This window comes from Lasioglossum baleicum, unplaced genomic scaffold (assembly GCF_051020765.1).
Source record: "Lasioglossum baleicum unplaced genomic scaffold, iyLasBale1 scaffold1185, whole genome shotgun sequence".
Lineage (NCBI taxonomy): Eukaryota > Metazoa > Arthropoda > Insecta > Hymenoptera > Halictidae > Lasioglossum > Lasioglossum baleicum.
The window spans coordinates 1-16891 of NW_027470244.1; the positions used below are offsets into that span (position 1 = coordinate 1).

At 31.0% G+C, this 16891-nt stretch overlaps 3 protein-coding genes across 3 annotated transcripts; 1 reads left to right on the forward strand and 2 right to left on the reverse strand.

The window, feature by feature from the left end:
- The first annotated feature begins 2358 nt into the window (after positions 1 to 2358).
- Positions 2359 to 5120, forward strand: LOC143220554 (F-box/WD repeat-containing protein 7-like). The gene is made up of 7 exons (XM_076446175.1): positions 2359 to 2568; positions 2646 to 2875; positions 2974 to 3076; positions 3160 to 3678; positions 3789 to 4196; positions 4545 to 4860; positions 4957 to 5120. Exons 1-7 carry the CDS (start codon positions 2359 to 2361, stop codon positions 5118 to 5120), a joined length of 1950 nt encoding a protein of 649 aa, XP_076302290.1.
- A 2370-nt stretch (positions 5121 to 7490) lies between these two features.
- On the reverse strand, positions 7491 to 7910 carry LOC143220550 (uncharacterized). Its single transcript, XM_076446170.1, has one exon. It carries the CDS (start codon positions 7908 to 7910, stop codon positions 7491 to 7493), a length of 420 nt encoding a protein of 139 aa, XP_076302285.1.
- A 1514-nt stretch (positions 7911 to 9424) lies between these two features.
- Positions 9425 to 15132, reverse strand: LOC143220553 (ecto-NOX disulfide-thiol exchanger 2-like). Its single transcript, XM_076446173.1, is given in 11 exon segments — positions 9425 to 9561; positions 9564 to 9641; positions 9727 to 10036; positions 10144 to 10338; positions 11487 to 11593; positions 13092 to 13275; positions 13413 to 13607; positions 13685 to 13902; positions 13993 to 14582; positions 14679 to 14940; positions 15084 to 15132. Coding segments are annotated over 11 exon segments (2325 nt in total).
- Between the last annotated feature and the right edge of the window lie 1759 nt (positions 15133 to 16891).

Sequence of the window (16891 nt, forward strand, 5' to 3'; positions counted from 1 at the left end):
TCAATTTTTCAGCTCTCTCCAAGTATTGAGTACATTTTGCTCTTATACTTTCCTTAGCTCTATCACCCTGTGCTTCGTCTACCCAAATATTAATAATAGTATAATTTAAAAGATAATTCTTTTAATAAGATTATTGTAAATGGAAAATATATCATGAAAGAAACCTGATAACATTCATACATTTAATAGAATGTAAGAAATATTCAACGGCATGTTCATACAACCTAAGTGCTTCCTCATAATTTTTGTTACGATCCTCTTCAGTAGCTCTGGTAACTAGATCTATAGCTTTCTATGAAATAAAAATATACTTATAATCGTAGCTACTAGTTTAGTAATAATAGAAGCAATAAAAAGATAATGTTTAAACAGCTTACCTGCAATATTGTACCTGAAGCCATTGTATTACTTTAAATTGTACCTAACCTTTATTTTATTCTAAAATTATAGAATATTTATACGGTAGTTCACCGTCACGATGAGACGCAACGTCTCGAAAAAATAAAAAGAAACGGCGATCGAGACGGCGATCTACCGCATCAATAAGATATTCTATTTTCCTTAACTCTAATCAATGTTAAAACTCCAACTTTTCTGTCGTTTGATAACCTTCAAAATTCGGTTGTCTGACGTCACCGTTTGACATATCACATATCTCACTAATACATTTTTAAAGTAATGCTCGAAAGTATTGTGTATATATACATATATATGTATATATATATATATATATATACATATATATCATTTGTCGCGTTCTTAATGATGTGCAATGTTAAATAATGTCCCGTTCACAAATTCCCGTTCGAATCAATTGAATGGATATTCGTACATAAAGCATAATACGTAAACAAAAAAAAGGAAGTAACTTTGATACTTTAATTAATATATAATATATATACATATGTTTGTGTTTGCGCGTGTATGTTGTGTGTGTGTGTGTGTGTGTGTATATGTGCGCGTGTACGAATAAGGATTCGTAAATCTTTCTAAATGATTTATGACATTAATTTGTAGATGAAAATTTGATAAACGATAAATACAAATTGTAAATAAACAAATACTTGATTCCTACTGTTCCAAAGTGAATGTTTTAAGTGATAATTAGGGATTATGAAAATAGAACAAGAAATTATTGAAATCGATTATTGAGTTTATTGTCACGATTCTTATGTTCATGGAAAGTACGGCATAATTCAAATGTATGAATTTAATCACAGAATAACAGTGAGAAAGTAAACGATGAATATGCGGCTTATGGATGGAAACGCATGTGCAACAGCTACCTGTCTACGAAGCACTGAGTCCGAAGAGATAAAAACCTCGGAGGTACCGAGAACTACCGATGGATCTTTTTCTGTGTTTATACCTATTACTTATTTTTGTTTCAACATTCGTGTTGGCCTAAATCTTTAGTCCAAAAATTAACTTTATTCTATTCTAACCTAACAAAATACCGACATACGAAAAATGCGTGCCGCGACCATATGATAGAAACAGTAATCGAAACTAAGCAACTTGGATCATCGTTATATAGTAGTTTTACAATAAGGAAGCCACTGAGGAGAAACGTTTGATCTAAGTATGAATTGTTTGTTCAACTCTAACATTCTACATTATTCCTTTGTCTTTCGTAACAATCTTATGAAAATTAAGGGTGTGGCTAACCGGTCCTTCCTTTTATTATTCTAGGCTATGTTCCGAATCTAACTTGGTTTTAGAATTTGTCTAAGGTTAGGAGTTTCGTATATTTTGGAAAATTTTTCTTTTTCTTTATGTAATTGATAGTAAAACATCTTTCGTGTCTTTTTTTCTTTTCTATTAAATTTTTAGCTAAATTTTAAAACTTTCTAGAGAAACTTCAAATATTAAACTATCTTTTCTCATAAGTTCTTTAATTTATAATTTTATTCTTTTTCCTTTTTTTCTTTTTTTTTTTTTTTTTTTTTTTTCTTTCTTTCTTTATAATGATACTTTCGTATCTTTTCTGATTTACATCTATTTGTACAAAGGAGTTGATAATATATGAATCATTGCTCAAGATATACCTGAAACAAGAATTTCTTATTTCAACTAAATAACAGGCTATAATGGTTTAAATGAAAATATTTTACGTAATTTTTTATGCATATATTATTCAAAAAAGAATATAATTTATTGCAATGATTAAATTAGTATAATGAGAAAGCAAATTCCAAAAATTTTAAACTTTACACATAACCTTTTTTTTTTTTTTTTAAATGTTTATATTACATGTAATAAAATAGAAATAATAAAATTATTTCTGCCATGGGAAAGATTAAACAAATTTTTTTTGTATATCCAGGTAATACAATATATATCAGACATAAGCCAGTGATGTCTGTCCCTTCTTCGTCGTCTAATAAAATAACTGATAATAAAACAGGTGGTACAAGTCCAAGTCCTATAGAGGGCATTGAAGGTGTTCCAGGACCTAGTTCTTTAGAACCTATGCATTCTCTGTTAGCACAAGATGAAGAATCAGAAGATTATGGGGAAGATGGCGAGGAGGAAGAGGAGGATGACACTAGCGAAGAAGAAAGTGAAGTGAGTTTTATTTTTGTACGAGTTGTTACGTTAAAAATAATTTACATGTTAATACAGCCAGATAAATTTAATTTCAGATCAGTGATACTGGAATATTTTGTGATGCAGAATGTGAACCTGATCTTGAAAGTAACAACTGCTCGCTATCATCATCTCAGCCACAGTCACTTACACAACGAGTACATAGCCCCATTTTACATACTTGTGTACCTTTGGATGTTGTTCAGCCACAAAGGAAACGTAAAAGTGAAACTGAATCCAGTTTACCTTGTAAAAAGCTTAACCCAGAGGATAAATCCCATTCGATGTAAGTATAATCGAAGAAAAATTCTCGATGAAAGGAATTTGATTTTTAGAAAGGAAACTTTGAAATATTTTATAGTGTACAAGTACTTTTATTTGTAGGATTGTTAAGAAATTGGACGATAAAAATAAACATATGAGGTGTGTTATCCCAACAAAAGATAATCCTCCGCCAGAAATGAGTAATTGGCTTCTTCAGTTTCAGGTATAATAAACTTAAGTTATTTCATTCAGAAAATTCTTTCATTTTTTTAAATGACATAAATACTAAAGACATTGGAATTTTAGAGATGGTCAAATGCGGAAAGAATGCTAGCTATAGATGAATTAATTGAACGATGTGAACCAACTCAAGTACGACATATGATGCAGGTCATTGAACCTCAATTTCAAAGAGACTTTATATCATTGTTGCCAAAAGAATTGGCTTTGTCGGTATTAGCTTTCTTAGAACCCAGGGATCTTTTACGCGCCGCGCAAACATGCCGTAATTGGCGATTTCTCGCTGACGATAATTTGTTGTGGAAAGAGAAATGCAGAGCAGCTGGTATAGAAGATTTAAAAGACTTGCCTCCAATCAAACGTAAGAATTGTAGAAATTCCAATAATTGTTCATCCCCGTGGAAACAAGCGTACATGAGACAACACAACATAAAGATGAATTGGAGGACGAAACCGATTCGTACGCCCAAAGTTCTAAAAGGGCACGATGATCATGTCATAACGTGTCTTCAGTTTTCTGGTAATCGGATAGTAAGCGGCTCCGATGACAATACTCTTAAAGTATGGTCTGCCGTTACAGGCAAAGTAAGGAAAAAATTGTTGTAATTGTAAAAATGAATTTATGTTATGAAATTATAGTTTTCCTTTTTATACACTCTCATCTTTTACATTTCAACATTTTTCCTTTTTTACAGTGTTTGAGAACATTAGTTGGACATACTGGTGGTGTATGGTCCTCACAAATGTCTGGTACTACAGTAATTAGCGGTAGTACAGATCGTACTTTGAAAGTATGGAATGCTGAAACTGGTCAGTGTATTCATACTTTATATGGACATACATCAACAGTGAGGTGTATGCATCTACATGGTAATAAAGTAGTCAGTGGTAGTAGAGATGCAACTTTAAGGGTATGGCAAGTGGATACTGGCGAATGTTTACATGTACTTGTGGGCCATTTGGCAGCTGTTAGATGTGTGCAATATGATGGAAAATTAGTGGTCAGTGGCGCTTACGATTATATGGTTAAGGTTTGGAATCCAGAACGCGAGGAGTGCCTTCATACTTTACAAGGACATACAAATCGTGTTTATTCTCTTCAAGTAAGGGTTAATCAAATTTGTACACAAATATGCACATATAATGGTATATACATGTGCCCCTCTTTACACATACTCACATATACACGCACATAAACATAAAATAAATATTATATAATTTATCATTTTTCTTAAACTAACGCTATTTGTGGTTTGGAGTAGCTTTTACTTGCTAAGGAGATTTTGTTTCTTATTTTTATACTCTCGGTTCATTAAAGAAAAACAGTTATAAATTGCAAGATATAAAGTCTCAAAAGTTTTAGAAGACGTACCCTAAACAGTATGAAATTTATTTATATGTAAGCAATGTATCAAGAAATATTAATGCTGGCCTTTTTTTCTTCTTATTAGTTTGATGGTGTACATGTTGTTAGCGGTTCTCTGGATACAAGTATAAGAGTATGGGAGGTTGAAACTGGTGCATGTAGACATACATTAATGGGACATCAGTCTCTTACATCAGGAATGGAACTACGTAATAATATCTTAGTATCTGGAAATGCAGATTCAACTGTTAAAGTATGGGATATTGTTAGTGGTCACTGCCTTCAAACTTTATCTGGTCCAAATAAGCATCAGTCTGCTGTCACCTGCCTTCAATTTAACAGTCATTTTGTAATTACTTCATCCGATGATGGTACAGTTAAACTGTGGGATGTTAAAACTGGTGCGTGTGCCTTTTTTGCTGCTGCTGTTTTTCTTTCCTTTTTATTTTCTAAATTAATTTTTTAATGAACTCCTAAAGTTTTCGTCATGTGTTTAGGTGATTTTATAAGAAACTTGGTTGCTCTCGAAAGCGGCGGAAGTGGTGGTGTTGTGTGGAGAATACGTGCAAGTGATACAAAACTGGTGTGTGCAGTGGGTAGTCGTAACGGCACAGAAGAGACCAAACTGCTTGTTCTCGACTTTGATGTAGAGGTAAAATAGTGTACTTTTCTGTGGACAAAACTGCCCTCTCCTATGACCTCTGTACATACTCTGATTAGGTAGCGTAACCAATCTATTGTACAATGATTCATGTATTACGTGGTGTGATTGTGATAAGAATGTATGTCGATAATTTTACGAGAGATCGCAAAAAGTTAGACGGTGAATCGGTAGTTGTTACAAATGATCTCCAAAGTGGTAGACCATTTAAACTGAAGGCATTAATTATATTAATTATGGAGTGTAATCGTGGTGTACAAATATGAGATTTCAAAGACTCAACAAATTATGGAGAACGAGGAGCTTATAAGTGTATTACTGTATTACTGCTGTTATAAAATTTAAAAGAAATCGCTAGTAATTTAAATGGAAGATAGCCCACCATGAACATTATCTCCACATAACGATTTTTATGGGCGTTTAGGAAAGTATTTTTAAATTACAAAAGAAAAAAAAAAAAACAAAAGATTTCGTACCACATTTGTCAAGCTTATAGATGAAAAAATATCGCTTAAAGAATCTCACATTTTGAAAAAAAAAATTAAAAAAAAAAAAATTTTAAAAAAAATTAAAAAAAAAAAAGGTAAAAGGAATGAAAAGAAGAAAACAAAAGAACAAAGAATTGGAATTAATAATAAATTCGGATATGAAAACAAAAAAAGGGATGGAAATGACCATATTGGTAAAAATATTCTTTGTAAAATAAGTACTTTGCTATACTTTGTATGGCTTATTTAAATTTTTCATTTATGTTAATTAAATTAATTATTATGGGAATTGTGCATAATTTATTGGATGATATAATCAATGTTTAATAACTTTTTAACAAAAGAAATGCTATTGCTTTTTATCCATTTTGTTCCATCTACATCAGTTTTTATTGTATCATCTAAATTGTTCATGCAAACAGCAATATATTCATACGAAATCATACAATTATATAACTCATAAATAACTTTTGTTTAAAGATATGTTTTGGAGGAACTATAGCGATTTCTAGCACTTTATTGACATTAATGTTACATTATATTACATTGGAACTTGGACCATTTTTTTTATATTGCTCGTTAATCAGAATATTAATGAACGTGTTACGTAGAGAAAACAAGTATTCACGTTATTGCTTCAAACATAAAAGAAAATTTCATTAACTTCACTATTTTTTTATATCTATTAATTTATGACAAACACACACACACACACACACATATATATGTATATGTATATATACATATCTATATATATATATATATATACACACACACAAGTATGTGTTTATCATAATTATTTACGTTATATACATCATAAAGGGACCTTAAATTGTATAGTTGAATAGAAATTTAAAAAAATATGAAATAATATTTTATACTATGAGTTCTATTACTTTGTTACAAATACAGTTACATGTTACAATTGCATGTACAATTGTATGTTTCAAGAGAAGAATAATGTATCAATAGTACATGCAAAATCAAATTATTGTACAGAAAGTTTTATTAAAATTCTTAATTTGTCTATATTATATTGCAATATGGACTTTTTATTATTTTTATAAGCATTCAATAAATATAAAGAAAAATAATAAATTATGATATGATAACATAAATTACATAACGATATAGAGATATAATAAATTATGAAAAATGATTATATAAATGTAATTATGCAAGAAAACATACCTCTATATCTTTTTTGTTATCAAATACTTGTGAATATAGTATTTGATTAATTTTCTTTGCGTAACACGTTCGAAAGTCATTCACTATTTATTGTTCACTGATTAGACAACCAGGGTTAATTGAATATTCGTGATAGTAATTTAATTGGATTGTCTATATTTAAATAAAATGTATTAATTTTGACATTAGTAACAAGTCTGGTTTTGCCATGGTGCAATAATAAGAGTTGCAAATCTACCCTGTGCAATATGCACGAATCAACTGAATAACATAGACTCAGTTATCATGTGTGAATAAACACAAATAAGTTATAAATTTGTCTGAAGTTACAAATATTAATAAATTTGTAATAAGTTATAAATTTACAGATTTTTATAGTAAATTAGTTTTTTATACAGTCTCTGTCATAGAAATTACATAAGCTATATAAACAGTTCTTTCTAATCGACAATAAATCTTGTAAATTCAATTGTCAATGTAAAACACGATTCGTGTAAATGCAATTTTTATTATTGAACCTAGGATACTTTAAGGATCGTGTTTTTATTTGTATATTGCTCAATAGTTTATATTTGTAATGATGTGTTATCTGTTGTATCATTTTTTATAAGAAATAGAAAATGTTGCTGCATTTTAAGTCTTGTGTTATTCACCTTATATTTTGATGTCTTCCGATCTTTATATACATATACTATGTTTCGACAATAATAAGAAACGTACATTCCAAACAAGAAACATGTATCGTTTGATTCTTTTTTTCTACGTATTCTTTTTGAATACAGTACAATCCTCCACATCTGCAATGATACATCAATGTATCTTCGCTGCTATCCATTGTTTCTAACTCGTTAACTGATACTTTTGCGTATATTAAGACATCTTCCGAATCTAATTCTTCTTGCTGTTGTATAATATCATACTCTTCTTTCAATTTAGGATCACTCAGAACATGCCAAGCTTTTAAAACACGCTGAAACTTTGTAGAACCAAATTCTGATGTATTTTTATCCGGATGAAACTTTAAAGCTAATGCACGATACGCGCATTTTATATCTTCGATTGTCGATTCCTTGGTACAACCAAGTATATCGTAATAATTCATTGAACTCATTATTTCGTAATGTTACATACACAGGATGTCACTATTACTGGAAACGATCAATTACAGAGAGTAAAATTAAATAGGTTATATAACCTAACAAATATTAAATTTGTTATTTTCATACATATAATCACTTATTTGCAAATTTATATATAAGTAAAGTTGATTACACGACCAATAGGGATAATTGCAATATATAAACACATTATTATAAGTAATAAGCTTATTACTGTATTATATCACTTTTTTGCCAGAGAAAAAAATCTTAAATAATATCTAACTTCTTCTTGCTCCTACTTAGTATTACCAGCGAAGTTATCAAGAAAATGCCTGCAAGCGTAGCGAATTTGACGTCACTGATTTATGATGTAAAAGGAATCGTTGACCGTTTAAGAGCTGGCATTCCAATATACGATGTAATAATACGACAACGTCAAAATATTGTTTTGTATTCGCGGATGATTCATAGTGAATATTTTCGTACGTTGTGCTTTTTAAATTTTGTAATATAGTTTAAACAAGACTGTATTGTTAGAATAAAAGAAAAAGCCAGTAGTAAGCTAATCAAGTATAGATAATGTGTAACATGCGCAAACAAGCATGCATGCACGCAAGCATAAGAAAAGAAATACACGGAGAATTATTTTAAAGAAATCAGTGTTATATGTATTACCGTTCATTTCCAGTTTCCTCCCATTTTATTATTTCTTATATTTTTTAACTATCTGATATATAAATATGGTTATTTGATCAATGTAACGAAGTAACGTCACATTGTCGCGTCATGTTAACAACCATACACCTCCTTTCGGTTTCAGCCCACGACCAATCAACTCTTTACTACGTATGTCACGTACGGATGACGTTGAATTTGGTTACGCTCGTGAGTCACCGCTTTCCTAGCTAGCGTTGACATATCGAATGTCAAATGCTAAATCATGACGTCACTGATCTTCTGATCACGTGACGAGTAGATTTAAACTTGAAATGGGATTTCGTGTCACTTTAATAATTTGCTACTAAATGATACGCTGTTATGTGGGTACCGTTTATTTTTTAATCTGATCTATGTGAATCGTAAAAAATATGTAAGGAACAAAATATGAAACTTTGATTTATCAATGAGAAACTTTCAAAACACTTTTATTACTACTGTTACATTGAAACTTCACTTGAGATAAGATGTATATGATCTTTATTTTAAATTAATGACAAATTCGTGTTCGTTCTTTCTTAATGAATCAAATTAATGCTTATTATTAAGCAACGTGTATTCTTTTAAGCTCTCAAGCTAGAATATACCAATTTGCTTTCAAAATCTTTAAAATTGATCAATTTTATTTACAAGTGTCTTACTTAAAAACAAAATTACGAACTAAAGATATGCTACAAGAATTAAAAGTATCACAATAAAAATTTATCATGTCATATGTTATGAAACGTCATAACATAATGATATTACAAAATTCTTTAATAGATATTTTGTTAAACTCTTGTTGAAGTTAATCATTGTTACACATGAATCAGTGACTGCGATAAACATTAAAACCTGAAAATTGCCAACGTCTTTCCATGTTTGCTCCAATACCAAATAAATCCTGTTTAAAAACTTGGGGAAATCGTTGCATCAATGCCTCTACTTCATTTGGTTTGATACCAGTTCCATTTTTTGTAAGTAAGACCACAAATAATCTACACTTGCACCAAATGGATGAATATGTAAAAACGTTGCTATTAATCCTACAATCATAATAAGATTGATTTATCGGATCATACATAAAGCTTTAAACAGCTAAGAATTCATAGGATCATTCATGGAAATTACCTATTAACTTAGCATCCTTTTGGGTGATTTGTACAAAGCTAGACATTAAAACCAACTGTTTCGGAGTTCGGGGTTCCTCGTTGACGTCATCATCTTTATCCAAAGTTATTACTTCGCTCTCTCGAGGTTCTTCTTTCTTCGTAGCATTTAATTTTACAGTCAAATCTTTAATTTTCTGATCATCTTGCGCTTGTTGTTTCCGCGATTGCATCAATTGTTCCTGCATGCCTTTCAAAGTTTGTTGCAACATCTTCATTTGTTTATCCTTTGCGTCTATTTCACTTTTTGTCTCGGATTTTAGCAAATCCACCTACGAAATATAAAAATGTATCTCTCTCTCTCCCTCTCCCTTTTTTTCATTTGGATGACGATTCTTTCGTATTGTGAGTTAAACGGTAGATCAAAGCCGTCGCATACTTCGTTCTTATATGCTTCTAACTGACATCGAAGACTATCATTCTCCTCCTTCAATGTTTGCAATCTTTCCATATCATCGTGTGTGTCCGATTGATTGCGCATTTTTTTCCGTTGCGGTTCTTCTTCCGAATCGGAAACTTCCATTTCACCTTCACCTTCCATTAAAGATTCTTCCAGTTGTACTGCTTTAATTTCCTATCGTAACGAAAAATCATCACTGAGTTTGTTTCTATACATATTTATCGACAAAAACAACATCCAAAAACATGCCTATATGTGTATGTGTATATATATATATATATATTTATTTATTTATTTATTTATATATATACACACACACACGCACACACGTACATCTCTCCTCTTTTTGTTTTCTTTTTTTTTTTTTTTTTCTTTTTTCCTTTTTTTAAATATCGCAATAGGTAAAAAATTGAAAAAGTTTCTTTAGCTTTGACCTTATACAACATACGATTGTTTTTCAGAATTTTATGTATTACGAAAGATGATCTCCTATAAGAGAAAATCGGTTTTAATATGCATGTAAGATAATTTTTATAACGAACGAGGATAGTTTATTTTTGAGGTAAAAATCTATATTTTTGAGAAATCACCTGGATGGTGCTTACCTAAAGAACATTGCATAGAAAAGTTCAAATAAATAACTAAATAAGTAAATAAATAAATAAATAAATATATATATATATATATATTATATATAAATGATACATATACATATATATATATATATATATATCATTTATATATATACATAATGCCTTTGCTTATATATTTATATATGTGTTTGTGTGTATGTGTGTACCTTGATCAAGCATACCTATCTTTAAAATAAAAAAAATGAGTAGATTTATGCGAAATATATCTATGTTGCCACTTTTATATTTCTGCTCTTATTAGCATAAGATAAGAAATCTGCTTAACAAAATGAAAATCACATTTTAAATTAGAAATTGTTGTTGATTCGGGTGTTACCTGTTTAAGCTCCAGTCAATGGTATCCGTCCAATTCAAATGAAGAAAACTATCCTTTACCTTTTATGTTCCATAATTTTATGTCCCAAAAAGTTTAAACATCGATTATACATCATTGTTATGATGCACGCCTGACTAGACGCAACAAAGTCATTCATACTTTCGATTACTACTTACCTCCTTTTGGAAAAAATGTGTTTGCAAAACGCGTGTGCCTGGCGTATGGATGAATGTGCATTCGCATAAAGAAGCGCTTTGTGACACATAAGACTTTGTCGATGATTACTGTTGTCTAATTATAAAAAAAGTAACGTACTGGACACGGGCTACTAACATGGGAATGCAAATACATACCGAGGATTGTTTCTTCCACATTTCGATGTTCTTCCGTTGAGCCTTTGTGAAGTGATCCCAGACCTTCTTGTGGCTGGCCGCAGTAAAGACGCGTTCAATCTGACTGACTGTTGATGACATGGTCGCATGTTGCATACAAAAACACAACAAATCTTCTGTTGTATACCCTGCTTTAAACTCTACATTCGTGTTGATCTAATATGTAACTCTCTTTAAAATCATCTATATGTATGTATGTGTGTATGTGTGATATGTGCGCGCGTGTCGTGTATGTAATACATACATAATTTCTAACATATTCTTTGCAATATTGTCACAGTATCATAAGTGTCGCCTATATACCCAACAATGTTTTTATATTATTTAAATTCGAATGTTTCCTTCCAAAATACATTATATGACTTTAACATTATCTGAACACCTATTTCCCCTCTCTCTCTCTCTCTCTGTCTCTCTCTCTCTCTTTAGAAAATTACTCTATATAGCGTGCTAAGCAATTGTGTCATGAAATTACTTATCCGAGTACAATATTTTTCAAAAATGTTTTCACCGTCGATCAAGGATCCATTTCAGAGGTCTTGTAATTTGGCTGCCAATCAGTAGATCAATGGATCACGATTAGTGCTTATTTTCCTTAAGAAAATCTGCACAATACTCCTAACAACTTACAATATGTAGAGGCTTCCAACGTTAAACAGATGATTTTATGCTAAGATTCCACTGACTTTTTTTTGTTTTAGTCAATACTCTAAGCTAATCACAAATTATTCGTAATCATATGTATAAAATATTATCCTATCAAATTAACCGATAGATGAGCAAAACATTTAGGAATCATAGCACAATATCATTTCCACAACAAATATTTAGCCCATCACCCTTAATCCTTAGCATTGCAAGCATGCAATTTTTAGGTACACTATGTTTCTATAAAATGAATTTTTGTAGTATTTGTGCTCTTTCGTTCAATCATTAGAGCCTAGAATCAGAAGACAGGATATCTTCACCCACCTTATTTTCTCCTACTGTCTTTGATCCTTCTATCGAGTTGTCCTGATCGTGCATTGACCACAATACACTCGTTACATAATAAATTCCTTACAATAAATCTGATGTTGAATCTCAACGATGATGAATTTTTTAACGACCGAGATTCGATACCACAAGATCGACGATGTAATTTTCAATGTAAAAAATTTTATTTGATCTCGTGTATTTGTCTTCAGAAATGACAGAATCTTTAATGTGAAAAGTGGCGTACCTTTGAGATTACTATAGCAAATTCTACATATTTTATATATGTACTTTGTAACTTAACTCAGCTATTATGTGGCAGCTAAGAATTTACTAAGCGTACAACGAAAGGAAGTACGCATTTGTGTTATAAGATACGCCAAATTCTGACGCAATCGCATTTTGGCATTTCTTGTATCGAATACTCAAAGAATCATAGAATCCTTATTTTACGATAAAAAAAAAACTTACCAGACAAAGCAATATGTATGTAGATTTGCTCTTGTGTACATAAATAATGTACAGTGGTACAGAGCTATGTTATAGAAAAAAAAATATATATATACATATATATAGATTATATAGACGTACATTGTATTAAGAGTCCTTGCATTCTCCCCTTCATTAATTCCTTTGCCTTTTGAAGTTCCTCTTCGTACGCAACTTTCTCTGTCAGTAATCTTCGAACATGAGAATTCGTTGACTGAATCATCGAATAAAATGTGTTAGCGTTGCGTTTGGTACAGTCCCCACGCTCGAGCCATGTTACGACAACCTGGAATGATTTAATGCGCTTGTTTTGTAACATGACAAAACGTCTTTTCTGGAATTCAAAAGTTTTTGTCTGCAGAAACACTTAACAGTACATAAATGTTTTATGTAACAAATATCTCTACAGTAATGATTACTCACTTGCACTGCTTTCATAAATGTATCATCTTGTTTGATTTTCTCACAAATATTTGATGCTTCATGATCTGTATAATGTACTACTGGAGGAGGACTGGATGGTGCCCTTTGTCTTTCCTTTTCAACCCTTTCTCTGTGACGTTGTTCTCTCTGTAGTTGACGTTGTCTACACTGCCATTCATACTGGTCATCTCTAGCCTATATATTTTACCACAGAATGAATAGACAAACAAGTACTTTCTCTTTAAGCAATTGTGTGTATCATAATTACCAACCTGTGCAAAATCTACATGAAGCCTTCCTGTATTTGCGGGATCACCGCTAGATCCTATTCTAACTCTATATCCAGATAAATAAATTGCTGAATCAACACTAGTCTCTAGTACAAAACGTATATGACAAAAGTTTTTTTTAGAAAGTCGTAAGGTAGTTATCTCCCCACATCGTTCGAATATTTCTTGAATTATCGTTTCCGTGATATTTTCTGGTAAACCTAGAAAAAATTTACAGCAATTTGTAGAAAGTATACGATACTAATTTCAAGTTTCCTTACGATATACAAATGTGAATCAGTAGAAAATACCTCCAACAAATATTGTTCTGCATCCCGGAGGCCTTTCTCTGGTTGTTGGAGGTGGAGCATTTGGATTTGGTGGGAACAGTGTGCAACTTTTACAATGTATAATTTCTTTGGTACCTTGCGATGTTGTTGGTGGAGGTGGTAAAGCACCACTCATAATTTGAGCAGCATCGTTCATTATTTGTTCTGGTCCTAATATTTGTGCACTTATCATACTACCATCATGTGACATCATTCCCATACTCATGTGCCCATAATTATGAGTATGTCCCATATGATGACTAAGAGTCATTTCACCCATCATGGGACCCATTGGCACTATTGGGCCCATTCCCATCACTGGATATCCCACTCCCATTCCCCAAACTCCAGTTGCTTGTTCCATTTGTGTTCCCAAATTCGGGGTATTACCAGTATTCGATGACGATGGAACTTCACTATTATTTGAATTATTATTGTGACTATTATTACTATTAGTAGAATTTATGCTGTTTCTATCTTCTGGTCTTCGATCTTCTCTTCGCTCTCTTTCGTTTCTTTCTTCTCTTCTTTCTCTATCTCTTTCTCTTCGATCACTCCGATCACTTTTAGATCTATTTAAAGAAGAAAGATTATATAGTATATTAAATATAATACAATTATAATACAATTCCATTAACTAAATTATGTAGGAAAATTAGCTAAGCCACCTTCTGTTGTCACGATTATCCCTATTATCTCTGTTTTCTCTTTTTCGTCGAATGTCACTTTTTTCATTTCTTTTATCACTATTATCTTCAGAAGTTTCTCTAACTACGGGTGGTTGATTCTTATTTGTACTAAATTCTAAAGGAGAATCATTCATTCCAGGCAGTGATATCGGTGGAGGTAACGGAGGAAATCCTTGGCCTGCTAACTTCATAAAACTTTGTGCATCCGCAATCGGAGCAAGAGATCTCATTGCTCCTATACCTGAAAATATAAAACATTTATTTTTCTAATTAACGCAAGATACATGTAACATTAAATAGGGCGATGAAGTATGGATATTTCGGTAAATGACACAGAACAGGCGAAACTAATATAAAATATATGGTTATCACTTTCAAGCATACCCATCGGTGGCATAGCGGCCGCTGGTACACCCGGAAAATTATAAGCCATCTTCTACCAAACTCTTTATAATTCTGCAATTATTCCTCGACAAATTACAAATAGCGAGAAGTTGAAGAAAATAAATGTACTTTTTCGGAATTCTAGATCATATCGTTGCAAACTCTGCATCCAATATGGCAGGAAGACAAATGTAACCTCCTGAGTTTCAAAGTTCTCAATTCGTTCATTCCTTTAATAATTTTCGTGTCAATTAACTTGGAATCATGAGAGACAATGAATATACCAAAATTGTCGGAAAAAATGTGATTTTAGTACCTTATAAGGAGAAACACGTAAAAAGGCTGGTATTTTTTATCGATTATCGACTTCAGTTTATGTTAGTAAAAATATCCACCATTTTTAAATCGTTTCCTATGTTCCTTTAAAATAATTGGAATATTAATGTAACTTTTTTTTTTTTTTATAATAAGTTCTTATTTAATATTATCGATTATTTCTATTATATTATTTTATTTTCAGATATCATGAATGGATGAAGTCAGCAGAATTACGACATTCTACTGGTTCAGATAATTTAACATTGGAGGAAGAGATTCAAATGCAAAAGCAATGGCATCTGGATCAAGACAGTAAGTAATATTATTTTGAAACATGTACTTATATCAGATATATACCTTTATTCGTTTTAGAATGTACCTTTATAGTTTTGGAAAAAACTGTTTGTGCTGAAACTGGAAATGAGATAGGTACATAAGAAGTCACTTTATATTCAACATTATTAGTACATTTTTTACACTGACGAATTGGTATCGATCAATTTTAGAAGCTATGATTGGAGATACAAATTTATTTTTTAATAATTTAAACCAGCCAAATACAGCAGAAGTTGGGATTATGATAGCAAATATTACTTATAGAAGGAAAAAGAGAGGATGGGAAGCAATAATTCTAATGCTACTTTATGGTATGCATTTTGTGCTATCTACTTTCTATTATTCAAACTAATTTTATGCTTGCATAAAATTAACTTCTTTAAATTAGGAATTGAAAAATTAAATGCAACTAAGTACATTGCAAAAATTAAATCTAATAACGAAGAGAGCATAAAGATGTTTGAAAAATTAAGATTTCAGAAGGTAATCATTCTTTCAAATTATTTATCCAGCAGAAATAATACTATTACGAGTAAATATGATTTATGCTGTAATATAGGTAGAAAGTAATCGAGTTTTTCAAGAATATACTTTTGAAAAAGTGATAAGTGAAGATTGGATCAACTGGTTGTACTCTCAAATTACTACGAATATGATTAATTATGAAGTTTATGATAAAGTATAACCTTACCTATAATTATAAAAATGCTACCTACAATTAATAAAAATCTGTAATTGCTATCATGTTTTGTTATAGTTTTGTTACATTATCACTTATTAAATCACGAAGTTTTGTAAATATTTAAATATTTATAAATAGTTTATCATATTACTGTACGATATTAAATAATTTCCTATATCATAGTTACTAGCAATTGGCATAACCGAGACGTGATTGATTTTGATTACTTCTAAGTGCTCATAGTTGATCACGCATGTACAGCGTACGCATCAACGAAGTGATGTTTTAAACGTACATTTTTTTTGCATATTCAATTGAAAATATATTTTATAGTACATGTGCTATAATCGAGAATGTAAGTAATTAACATCGTATAGAGTACTATTTTCTTTGAGATAATGTAAAATCTTCGTTTAAGAATTATAATGAAAAAAGTGATCTTGGATTATACCTACTATCTTGATTCACTATC

Bases quoted from the DNA above. Each gene is read 5' to 3' on its own strand.
- LOC143220554 (XM_076446175.1), top strand. From the start codon at position 2,359: ATGTCTGTCCCTTCTTCGTCGTCTAATAAAATAACTGATAATAAAACA. The intron at 2,569-2,645 runs GTGAGTTTTATT...ATTTAATTTCAG, and splicing joins CTAGCGAAGAAGAAAGTGAA to ATCAGTGATACTGGAATATT. The intron at 3,679-3,788 runs GTAAGGAAAAAA...CCTTTTTTACAG, and splicing joins GGTCTGCCGTTACAGGCAAA to TGTTTGAGAACATTAGTTGG.
- LOC143220550 (XM_076446170.1), bottom strand. From the start codon at position 7,910: ATGAGTTCAATGAATTATTACGATATACTTGGTTGTACCAAGGAATCG.